The 11,773-nt window shown below is 48.8% G+C and overlaps 1 protein-coding gene across 1 annotated transcript; it reads left to right on the forward strand.

The window, feature by feature from the left end:
- Positions 1-1,070: 1,070 nt before the first annotated feature.
- Positions 1,071-11,321, forward strand: RAB29 (RAB29, member RAS oncogene family). Its single transcript, XM_030965849.1, has 5 exons — positions 1,071-1,215; positions 3,341-3,412; positions 7,562-7,743; positions 9,653-9,774; positions 11,024-11,321. The coding sequence occupies exons 1-5, from the start codon at positions 1,092-1,094 to the stop codon at positions 11,139-11,141; spliced, it is 618 nt and encodes a 205-aa protein (XP_030821709.1). The 5' UTR covers positions 1,071-1,091; the 3' UTR covers positions 11,142-11,321.
- Positions 11,322-11,773: the final 452 nt, after the last annotated feature.

Here is an 11,773-nt window from a genome sequence, read left to right on the forward strand (position 1 = left end):
GCAGCTGGGCTTTCCGACCTTGGAGGAACACCAGCAAGAAGGGAACTTTGTTTAAAAATTAAAATCAGTTAGGAGAGGTGTTTGAGCACATTGTGGGGTGCAGGGGAGAATGGGGCTGGCGGTGCAGGGGTGCATAGAGCTGGAACTTGGGGTGTACAGGGCTGGCTCTGGGGATTCAGAGGATGTGCAGGGCAGAGTTTGGGGGTGTGTGGGGCAGGATTGGGGGATGCAGGGCTGGATCTAGGGGTGCACAGGGCTGGGGGTGCAGGGGCCTGGATCTAGGGGTGCAGGGGATGTGCAGGGCAGAGTTTGGGGCTGTGTGGGGATGAATCTGGGGGTGCACAGGGCTGGGGGTGCAGGGGGCTGGGTCTGGGGATACAGGGGACGTGCAGGGCTGGGTCTGGGGGCGCACAGAGCAGATCTGGGGATGCACCCAGCAGGATATGGGGCACAGAGCAGGATCTGGGGGTGCACAGGGCTGGGGATGCAGGGGGCTGGATCTGGAGATACAGGGGATGTGCAGGGCTGGGTCTGGGGGCGCCCAGAGCAGGATCTGGGGGCGCACACAGCAGGGTCTGGGGGTGCACGCAGGGGATCTGGGGGTGCAACGAGCGGGATGCCTGGGGGTTGCAAAGAGCGCTGCTGTACGGGGATGCGCAGAGCTAGATTTGGGGGCAAGGGGTTGCACAGAGCAGGATCTGCTGTCACGGGGGATGCACAGAGCAGATTTGGGGGTGCACAAGCAATTGGGGTGCAGCGCAGGATCTGCTGTCACGGGGGGCACAGAGCAAATTTGGGGGCGCACAGAGCAGGATCTGCTGTCACGGGGGTGCACAGAGCAGATTTGGGGGCGCACAGAGCAAATTTGGGGGTGCACAGAGCAGGATCTGCTGTCACGGGGGTGCACAGAGCAGATTTGGGGGCGCACAGAGCAGATCTGCTGCCACTGGGGACGTTCCGGGCTCCATCCGGCGCTGGCCCCGGCGGAAGGCACCGAACTACAGATCCCGGCAGCCCCGGGCGGCCGCGGCGCTGCCCCAGCTGAGCCTCACATGAGCGAGCGGGGCCGGGCCGGGCCGGGCCGGGCCGGGATGGGGCAGCGCGATCGGATGTTCAAGGTGCTGGTGGTGGGGGACGCCACGGTGGGCAAGACCTCGCTGGTGCAGCGCTACGCCAACGACAGCTTCAACCGGCACTACAAATCCACCGTGGGCGGTGAGCGCGCCGGGGCTACCGGCTTAACGGGGATACCGGGGGTACCGGGGGGTACCGGGGGGTTATCGAGTGGTTACCGGGGGGGTACCGGGGGTTATCGGGGGTAACCAGGGGTTCTTGGGGGGTTCCCGGGGGGTTCTTCTCGGGGGTTCTCTGGGGTTACTGAGGAGTCTTTGGGCGTTCCCGAGTGGTTGCCGGGGGTTACCGGGGGGTCCTTGGGGGTTACCGAGGGGTTACCGGGGGTTACCGGGGGGTCCTTGGGGGTTACCTGGGGTGCTCTGGGGGGTCTCTAGGGTTATAGGGGGTTACCTGGGGTTACCGGGGGTGCCCTGGGGGTGCTCGGAGGTTACCGGAGCTTCTCTGGGGTTACCGAGGGGGGTCCGGCGGGGGGTTACTGGGGGTCTCCGGGTGTTACCGGGGGTTCTCTGGGGGTTACTGGGGGGTTCCTAGGGGTTCCCTACTGGGATTCCCGGGGTTTACCGGGGGGTTCTCGGGCGTTACTGGGGGGTTCTCGGGGGTTCCCTGTGGTTCCCGGGGATTCCCGGGGTCCAGCACCGTGCCCACCGTGCTGCACATCCCCTGCCCGCACCGCGCCCCTCATCCCGGCAGAGCTCTCCCCTCTCCCCCCGTCCTCCCCGGGCTCTGGGCTTGGGAGTTTGGGGTGGGAACAGCCGTGTATCATCGGGGATTTATGGGATATTAACTCCCTGACCCTCTTCCCTGAGCCCCCCGGTGATTCTGTCCCTCTGCCCGGTTCACTTGGGGTGCCCCTACCCCTTGGCATAACCACCCCAGGAGTTATAAACTGGATAGTCTGAGTTTATGAGCTGAGTTTACTAGCTCATCCTAGTAAAACCAGCAGCAGGGCTGGTTTGGTGTTAATTGAACAGCCCTGAGCCTCCAGGAGCTTCTGTCCTCCTGCCAGGCTCATTTGGGGTGCCCCTACCCCTTGGCATAACCACCCCAGGAGCTGTAAGATGGACAGGCTGAGGTTCCAGGCTCAGCTCATCCCAGTAAAACCAGCAGCAGCGCTGGTCTGGCTTTAGTGAAACAGCCTGGCCTGGCTGCTGAGGGGTCAGCAGCTCTTGGGAAGCTCTGGGAGGAGGGAATGGGGCTGAGCAGGATTTGGAATCTTTGTGTGGATGAATAACCTGGAAGGAGCAGGAGCTGCCAAGGGTTTACCCAGGAAATCTCCCCAAGGACCCAAAATCGAGCACAGCTGTTTAAAACTTCTTATTCCTGAGCTGAGAGGGGATGGATTAGAGGTGCAAAATCCAGAGAGACATAGAGCTGGGCTGGGCCCTGCTCTCTCCCAGCAGGAAATGCTGCAGGCTGCTTCCTGGGACTTTTCTTTTTGTGCTTTCTTCCTGGTTTTGGTCAGTTCCAGCCCAGCTAGGTCTGGCTGCCAGGTTGAAACCCTGACACATCTGAGAACAGCACAGGGCTTCCTCTTTTGACTCACTGGTGACAGCAAAGATGGGGTGATTCAGCTCTGAAAGGACCTTAGAGCACCTCTGACCCCATAAACAGGGACACCTTTCCCCATCCCAGGTTATTATGGGGTGATTCAGCTCAAAAGGGACCTCACATCTCCTCTGACCCCATAAACAGGGACACCTTTCCCTGTCCCAGGTTATTATGGGGTGATTCAGCTCGGAAAGGACCTCACATCTCCTCTGACCCCATAAACAGGGACACCTTTCCCCATCCCAGGTTATTATGGGGTGATTCAGCTTGGAAAGGACCTCACATCTCCTCTGACCCCATAAACAGGGACACCTTTCCCTGTCCCAGGTTATTATGGGGTGATTCAGCTCGGAAAGGACCTCACATCTCCTCTGACCCCATAAACAGGGACACCTTTCCCCATCCCAGGTTATTATGGGGTGATTCAGCTCGGAAAGGACCTCACATCTCCTCTGACCCCATAAACAGGGACACCTTTCCCTGTCCCAGGCTGCTCCAAGCCCCATCCAGCCTGGAATTGTGCTTGGGCTGGTGACCCTGGTGCAGGATTTGGGAGGGCTCTGGGAGAGAGGGAGGGGCTGTGCAGGTGCAGCCCCGTGCTGCAGAATGGCCCCGAGCAGCTTTCCTTTCCTCCCTGCTCTTTTTGGGAATTCTCCAGTGGATTTTGCTCTGAAGGTGGTTCAGTGGTCGGAGTCGGAGACCGTTCGGCTGCAGCTCTGGGACATTGCAGGTATTTGCAAGGTTTTTTTCATGTTCTCAGTGTTTTGGCCCTTTTGGCCTTCTTTTTCCTCTTTTCCCTTTCCTCTTCTTTTCCCCTTCCTATTCTTTTCCCTTTCCCTTTTCCCTTTCCTTTTCCCTTTCCCTTTTCCCTTTCCCTTTTCCCCTTTCCCTTTTCCCCTTTCCCTTTTCCCCTTTCCTTTCTCCTTTCCCTTTCTCCTTTCCTTTCCTTTCCTTTCCTTTCCTTTCCTTTCCTTTCCTTTCCTTTCCTTTCCTTTCCTTTCCTTTCCTTTCCTTTCCTTTCCTTTCCTTTCCTTTCCTTTCCTTTCCTTTCCTTTCCTTTCCTTTCCTTTCCTTTCCTTTCCTTTCCTTTCCTTTCCTTTCCTTTCCTTTCCTTTCCTTTCCTTTCCTTTCCTTTCCTTTCCTTTCCTTTCCTCTTCTTTTTTCTTCCTTTTCCTTCTCCAAAAATAAATCCCAGCTGCCTGTGGATTCCAGGGGCAGGGCTGCTCTGCTTTGCTGCCTCCAGCGTGCTGTAGTAATTTAAATATTTAATTAAAAATCCACCTGCAAGGAATGCCCACAGTAATTCCTGCTGAGCCTTTCCCCTCTGTGCCAGAGCAGAGGAAATGTGGAACTGGCTGGACATGAGACTGCTCAGCTCCAAATTTTGGGTTAAAACACAAATTTCTGGCACGAGCCACACTCTGAGGGACAGAATTATAAAAGCTGGAGTGGAACAAGGAGCTGGAGAGGGGCAGAGGAATGAATTTCCCAAATTCCCTGGCACCAGGAGAGCTCTGGGCAGCAGCATCTCTAAAATGGGCCCTGTGCATGTGGAGCAGGGAGGAAAACAGGGCTGTGGTTTCCTCTGCCTGGGCTGCCTCGAATCCTTAAAATGGCATCAGGAAGGAGAAGTTGGCAGAGTCAGCAGTGCAGCAAGAAACTTTCGGTTTTGGCCCCAAAAAGGAGTTGGAGGTGGGGGAAGCAGAGCTGGCACCGTGCCCCTGGGGTGCCCAGGGACACCCAGGTGGCCTCAGGGCACTGGGTGATATGGGAATAATGCAAATATTGGGGTGTCCCATCCGTGGGTTCCATGGGAATAATGCAAATATTGGGGCACTGGGTTACAGGGGAATATTGGAAATATTGGGGTGTCCCATCCCTGGGCACTGGGTTAAGGGGAATAATGCAAATATTGGGGCACCAGGTTACATGGGAATAATGCAAATATTGGGGTGCCCCATCCCTGGGGGTGTCCCAGCCCACCCTGTCCATTGGGTGATCTTTGGTCCCTGATAACCCAGACAAACTTGGTGTGTATTTCTCTGTGGATTTGTATGGTTTTTGTGTGTTTCTCCGTGTGTTTGTGTGTTTCTATATGGGGTTTTGTGTGTTTTTCTGTGTTTCTCTGTTTGTGTGGTTTTTGTGTGTTTCTCTGTGTTTCTTCATGGGTTTGTATGATTTTTCTGTGTTTCTCTGTGGGTTTGTATGGTTTTTGTTTCTCTGTGTGTTTGTGTGGGGTTTGTGTGTTTTTCTGTGTTTCTGTGTGGGGTTTTGTGTGTTTTTGTGTGTTTCTTTGTGTGTTTTTATGGTTTTTGTGTGTTTCTCTGTGGGTTTTTGTGTGGGGTTTGTGTGTTTCTCTGTGTTTCTTCGTGGGTTTCTATGATTTTTCTGTGTTTCTCTGTGGGTTTGTATGGTTTTTGTTTCTCTGTGTGTGTTTGTGTGGGGTTTTGTGTGTTTTTCTGTGTTTCTGTGTGGGGTTTTGTGTGTTTTTGTGTGTTTCTTTGTGTGTTTTATGGTTTTGTGTGTGTTTCTCTGTGGGTTTTTTGTGTGGGGTTTGTGTGGTTTCTCCTCTGTGACCTGACCCCCGCCCAGCCCAAAAAATCCAAGCCAGACCAAAACCCAAAACCACACAAAAAAAAAAAAAAAAAAACAAAAAAAAAAAAAAAAACAAAAGACAACAAAAAAAAACAAAAAAAAAAAAAAAACAAGAAAAAAAAAAAAAAAAAAAAAAAAAAAAAAAAAAAAAAAAAAAAAAAAAAAAAACAACAAAAAAACCCCAAAAACCCAACCCCGCCGCTTCTGTGTTTCTTTGTGGGGTTTTGTGTGTTTATCTGTGGGGTTTTGTGTGTTTCTGTGTGGGGTTTTTTGTGGTTTTGTGTGTTTCTTTGTGTGTTTGTATGGTTTTTGTGTGTTTCTCTGTGGGTTTCTGTGTGGGGTTTTGTGTGGGGTTTGTGTGTTTCTGTGTAGGGTTTGTGTGTTTCTGTGTGGGGTTTTTTGTGTTTTTGTGTGTTTCTTTGCGTGTTTGTATGGTTTTTGTGTGTTCCCCTGTGTGTTTTTATGGTTTTTCTGTGTTCCTCTGTGAGTTTTCCACGATTCTGTGACCTGACCCCTGCCCAGCCCAGAGATTCCCAGCCAGGCCGCATCCCAAATCCCCCCACATAAACACACCAAATCCACCCCACAAACACACAATCTGCCTAGATAACACCCCACAAACACACAATCTCCCTGCACAACCCCCAAAATACCAACTCTGGCTGGGCTTTTCTCTGGTTCTGACCCCAAAAGGGTCATGTGGTTTCTATGTGTAGTTTTGTATGTTTGTCTGTGTTTTTTGTGGCTTTGTATGGTTTTTGTGTGTTTGTCTGTTTCTCCATGGGTTTTGTATGGTTTTTGTGCGTTTCTCTGTGGGTTTCTGTGTGGGCTTCTGTGTGGGGTTTTGTGTGGGGTTTGTGTGTTTCTGTGTGGGGTTTGTGTGTTTCTCTGTGTTTCTCTGTGGGTTTGTGTGTTTCTCTGTGGGTTTGTGTGTTTCTCTGTGGGTTTTTTTCTGTTTTTATGTGTTTCTTTGTGTGTTTGTATGGTTTTTGTGTGTTCCTCTGTGGGTTTTCCACGATTCCATGACCTGACCCCTGCCCAGCCCAGAGATTCCCAGCCAGGCTGCATCCCAAATCCCCCCACATGAACACACCAAATCCACCCCACAAACACACAATCTGCCTAGATAACACCCCACAAACACACAATCTACCTAGATAACACCCCACAAACACACAAACTCCCTGCACAACCCCCAAAATACCAACTCTGGCTGGGCTTTTCTCTGGTTCTGACCCCAAAAGGATCATGTGGTTTCTATGTGTGGTTTTGTATGTTTGTCTGTGTTTTTTGTGGCTTTGTATGGTTTTTGTGTGTTTGTCTGTTTCTCCATGGGTTTGTATGGTTTTTGTGCGTTTCTCTGTGGGTTTCTGTGTGGGCTTCTGTGTGGGGTTTGTGTGTTTCTGTGTGGGGTTTGTGTGTTTCTCTGTGTTTCTCTGTGGGGTTTTGTGTGTTTCTCTGTGGGTTTGTGTGTTTCTCTGTGGGGTTTTTTCTGTTTTTATGTGTTTCTTTGTGTGTTTGTATGGTTTTTGTGTGTTCCTCCGTGAGTTTTCCACGATTCTGTGACCTGACCCCTGCCCAGCCCAGAGATTCCCAGCTAGGCCGCATCCCAAATCCCCCCACATAAACACACCAAAACCACAACACACAATCCCTAGATAACACCCCACAAACACACAATCTACCTAGATAACACCCCACAAACACACAATCTCCCTGCACAACCCCCAAAATACCAACTCTGGCTGGGCTTTTCTCTGGTTCTGACCCCAAAAGGGTCATGTGGTTTCTATGTGTAGTTTTGTATGTTTGTCTGTGTTTTTTGTGGCTTTGTATGGTTTTTGTGTGTTTGTCTGTTTCTCCATGGGTTTTGTATGGTTTTTGTGTGTTTCTCTGTGGATTTCTGTGTGGGGTTTTGTGTGGGGTTTGTGTGTTTCTCTGTGGGGTTTTGTGTGTTTCTCTGTGGGTTTGTGTGTTTCTGTGTGGGGTTTTTTCTGTTTTTATGTGTTTCTTTGTGTGTTTGTATGGTTTTTGTGTGTTTCTCCGTGGGTTTTCCACGATTCCATGACCTGACCCCTGCCCAGCCCAGAGATTCCCAGCCAGGCCGCATCCCAAATCCCCCCACATGAACACACCAAATCCACCCCACAAACACACAATCTGCCTAGATAACAGCCCACAAACACACAATCTACCTAGATAACACCCCACAAACACACAATCTCCCTGCACAACCGCCCAAAATACCAACTCTGGCTGGGTTTTTCTCTGGTTCTGACCCAAGGGCAGGAGCGTTTCACGTCCATGACCCGCCTGTACTACAGGGAGGCCTCGGCCTGTGTCATCATGTTTGATGTCACCAACAGCAGCACCTTCAGCAACAGCCAGAAGTGGAAGCAGGACCTGGACAGCAAGCTGGTGCTGCCAGATGGGAGCCCCGTGCCCTGCCTGCTGCTGGCCAACAAGGTGGGCAGCCTGCCTGGGCTGGGCTTTTGGGGGCGTTTTGTGGGGTTCTCGGTGGATTCGTGTGTATTTTGTATGTTTCCCTGTGGGTTTGTATGGTTTTTGTGTGGTTCTCTGTGGGTTTGTATGATTTTTGTGTGTTTTTCTGTGTCTTTCTATGATTTTTGTGTGTTTCCCTGTGGGTTTGTATGATTTTTGTGTGGTTCTCTGTGGGGTTTTGTATGATTTTTGCATGGTTCTCTATGGGTTTGTATGTTTTTCGTGTGTTTCTCTGTGGGTTTCTATGTTTTTTGTGTGTTTCTCTGTGGATTTCTATGGTTTTTTGTGTGTTTCTCTGTGGATTTCTATGTTTTTCGTGTGTTCCTCTGTGGGTTTGTATGGTTTTTCTGCGTTTCTCTGTTTGTTTCTATGGGTTTGTGTGTTTCTCTGTGGGTTTGTGTGTTTCTCTGTGGGTTTCTATAGTTTTTGTATGTTTCTCTGTGGGTTTGTAAGGTTTTTTGTGTGTTTTTTCTGTTTCTCTGTGGGTTTGTATGGGTTTTTTGTGTTTCTCTCCGTGTTTGTGTGTTTCTGTGTGGGCTTTTTTGTATGTTTTTGTGTGTTTCTCTGTGTTTGTGTGTTCCTCTGTATGTTTTGTGTGTTTTGTGTGTATCTCTGTGTGTTTTTTGTGTTTCTCTGTGGGTTTGTATGGTTTTTGTGTGTTTCTCTCCGTGTTTGTTTCTGTGTGTGGTTTTGTGTGTTTCTCTGTGGGTTTGTGTGTTGAGGAGGCAGATTTGGGATGAGGGACAAGGTTGAGGAGGCAGATTTGGGATGAGGGACAAGGTTGAGGAGGCAGATTTGGGATGGGGGACGAGGTTGGGGGAGGCAGATTTGGGATGGGGGGGAGGTTGGGGGAGATTTGGGATAGGACAAGGTTGGGGGCAGATTTGGGATGGGGACGAGGCTGGGGAGCAGATTTGGGATGGGGGACGAGGTTGGGGACAGATTTGGGATGAGACGAGGTGGGAGGAGATTTGGGATAGGGACAAGGTTGAGAGGCAGATTTGGGATGGGGGAAGGTTGGAGAGCAGATTTGGGATAGGACAAGGTTGAGGAGAGATTGGGATGGGGGAGGTTGGGAGCAGATTGGGATGGACGAGTGGGGAATTTGGGATGACGAGCTGGGGGCAGATTTGGGATGAGGGACAAGGTTGAGGAGGCAGATTTGGGATGGGGGACGAGGTTGGGGAGGCAGATTTGGGATGAGGGACAAGGTTGAGGAGGCAGATTTGGGATGAGGGACAAGGTTGAGGAGGCAGATTTGGGATGAGGGACAAGGTTGAGGAGGCAGATTTGGGATGGGGGACGAGGTTGGGGAGGCAGATTTGGGATGGGGGACGAGGTTGGGGAGGCAGATTTGGGATGAGGGACGAGGTTGGGGAGGCAGATTTGGGATGGGGGACGAGGTTGGGGAGGCAGATTTGGGATGGGGGACGAGGTTGGGGAGGCAGATTTGGGATGAGGGACAAAGTTGGAATCTCCATTCCAGGCGTTCCTGACTGAGGTGTGTCAGTGCCTGAGATATCAGATAAAGAAATTTCTGCTTGCAACACGCCAGGGAGAGCCTTGCCCTGGGATTTGGGAGCTGGCAGGGCTGAGCTGCCTCCCAGGGCCCTCCCAGCTGCAAAATTGGGGAGAAATTCCCCCCTGAGAGGGTGGGGCACTGATGATCCAAAAAATCCATGGCTGCCCCATCCCTGGGGGTGTCCCAGGCCAGGTTGGAGCAGCGGCACAGTGGAAATGTCCCAGGATGATTTTAATGAGGAATTAAATTTATTAAATTTATACATTAAATTTATACATTAAATTAAAATTCCTCCAACCAAACCCATTGTGGGATTGAGCGCCCCTAAAATGCCCCATTTCTGCCTTGCAGTGTGACCTTTCCCCGTGGGCAGTGACCAGGGAGGAAATCGACCGGTTCAGCAAAGAAAATGGATTTTCAGGGTGGGTGGAGACGTCTGTGAAGGAAAACAAAAACATCAGCGAGTCCATGAGGTAGGAGCAGTGCCTGGTGCTGTGTCCTGTGCTGGTGTTTGAGGGTCCCCAGGACGAGGGAAGAGATGAGAGCCTTGACTCCATGGTTCAGAAGGCTGGTATTATATTGTATTGTAATAATTATATTATATTATATTATATTATATTTATATTAATTTGTATATTATATTATAGTATATTATAGTATATATTATATTACATTATATTACATTATATTATATTATATTATATTATATTATATTATATTATATTATATTATATTATATTATATTATATTATTTATATTATATTATATCATATTACATCATATTATACTATTATTATGTTATGTTATGTTATATTTATTATGTTATATTTATTATATGAAAATTATATTATATTATGAGAAAATTATATTATATTATAAGAAAATTATATACTAAAATTACACTAAAAGAATAGAGAGGAAAGGATTTCATCAGAAGGCTTGAAAGGAATAGGAAAAGAATGATAATAAAATCTTGTCACTGCTCACAGCCTCGACACAGGTGGCTGTCATTGGTCACCAAGTAAAACCAATTTCACACGCTGGGTAAACAATTCTCTAAATGACATTTGAAAGGAGCAAAACATGGAGAAGCTGAAGCTTCTCAGCTTCTCAGGAGAAAACATCCTAACGAAAGGATTTTCCATAAAATATATCCGTGACAGTGTCCCAGAGGTCACTCCCTGCCCAGAGCAGCCCTGGCAGTGCCCAGGGATCCTGGGCAAAGAGGATTTTTCAGAAAATATGATGGTGACAGGGAAGGGAGGGGCAAAACACTGCTTTGATTTTTATTTTTTGTTTCTTTTCTGCGCTGCCCAACTCTCTACAAATCTATCTCACACGCTTCTGAGCCTTGCTTCTTATTTTTATTTATTTTCTGCACTGCCCAACTCTCTACAAATACATCTCCAACATTTCTGAGCTTTGCTTTTTTAATTTTTTATTTCTTTTTTGCACTGCCCTACTCTGTACAAAAATCCATTTCCAACCCTTCTGAGCTTTGCTTTTTTAATTTTTATTTCTTTTCTGCACTAACTACAAATGCATTCCCCACACTTCTGAGGTTTGCTTTTTTAATTTTTTATTTCTTTTCTGCATTGCCCAATGCTGCTGATTCAAAAAAAAAAAAAAACAAAAACAAAAAAACAAAATCCAACCAACCACACAAAGAAAACCCAACCAGAAAAAGCCCCAAATCAAACTCAGGAATTTTTTTTTCCCCAGGGTTCTGATTGAGAAGATGATGTCCTCATCTACAGGAGACGGCAGCTCCTGCTCTGCTGGCACTGGGGATTACATCAACATCAAGGAGACCTCCCCTCCAGGCTGGGCCTGCTGCTGAGGCCGCTGACACTCCGTGCCTGGGCTCCTCATCATCATCATCATCGTCATCGTCATGGTCACCTTTCCCTGGACTGTCCCTGGTTTGGGGTTTTTTCCTGTGATTTTGAACCTTTTCAGTGGCTGTTTCCTCAGCACAGCCCTGCTGCAGTGCCTTGGAGTGAGGGATGGAGGAAGAGGAGTGGGAATGTGTTCCTGATTTGGGAATGTCCCTGATTTGGGAATGTCCCTCATTTGGGAATATTCCTCTTTTTGAATATTCCTCATTTGGGATTGTTCCTGATTTGGGAATGTCCTGATTTGGGAATATCCCTCATTTGGGAATATTCCTCTTTTTGAATATTCCTCATTTGGGATTGTTCCTTATTTGGGAATATTCCTCATTTGGGAATATTCCTCTTTTTTAATGTTCCTCATTTGGGAATGTTCCTGATTTGGGAATGTCCCTCATTTGGGAATATCCCTCATTTGGGAATGTTCCTCTTTTTGAATGCTCCTCATTCGGGTTTGTTCCTGATTTGGGAATATTCCTCACTGGAAATATTCCTCATTGGGAATATTCCTCATTGGGAATATTCCTCATTGGGAATATTGCTAATTTGGGAATATCCCTGATTTTTTCTGCTGCTCTCA

Source organism: Camarhynchus parvulus, chromosome 26 (genome assembly GCF_901933205.1).
Source record: "Camarhynchus parvulus chromosome 26, STF_HiC, whole genome shotgun sequence".
NCBI lineage: Eukaryota > Metazoa > Chordata > Aves > Passeriformes > Thraupidae > Camarhynchus > Camarhynchus parvulus.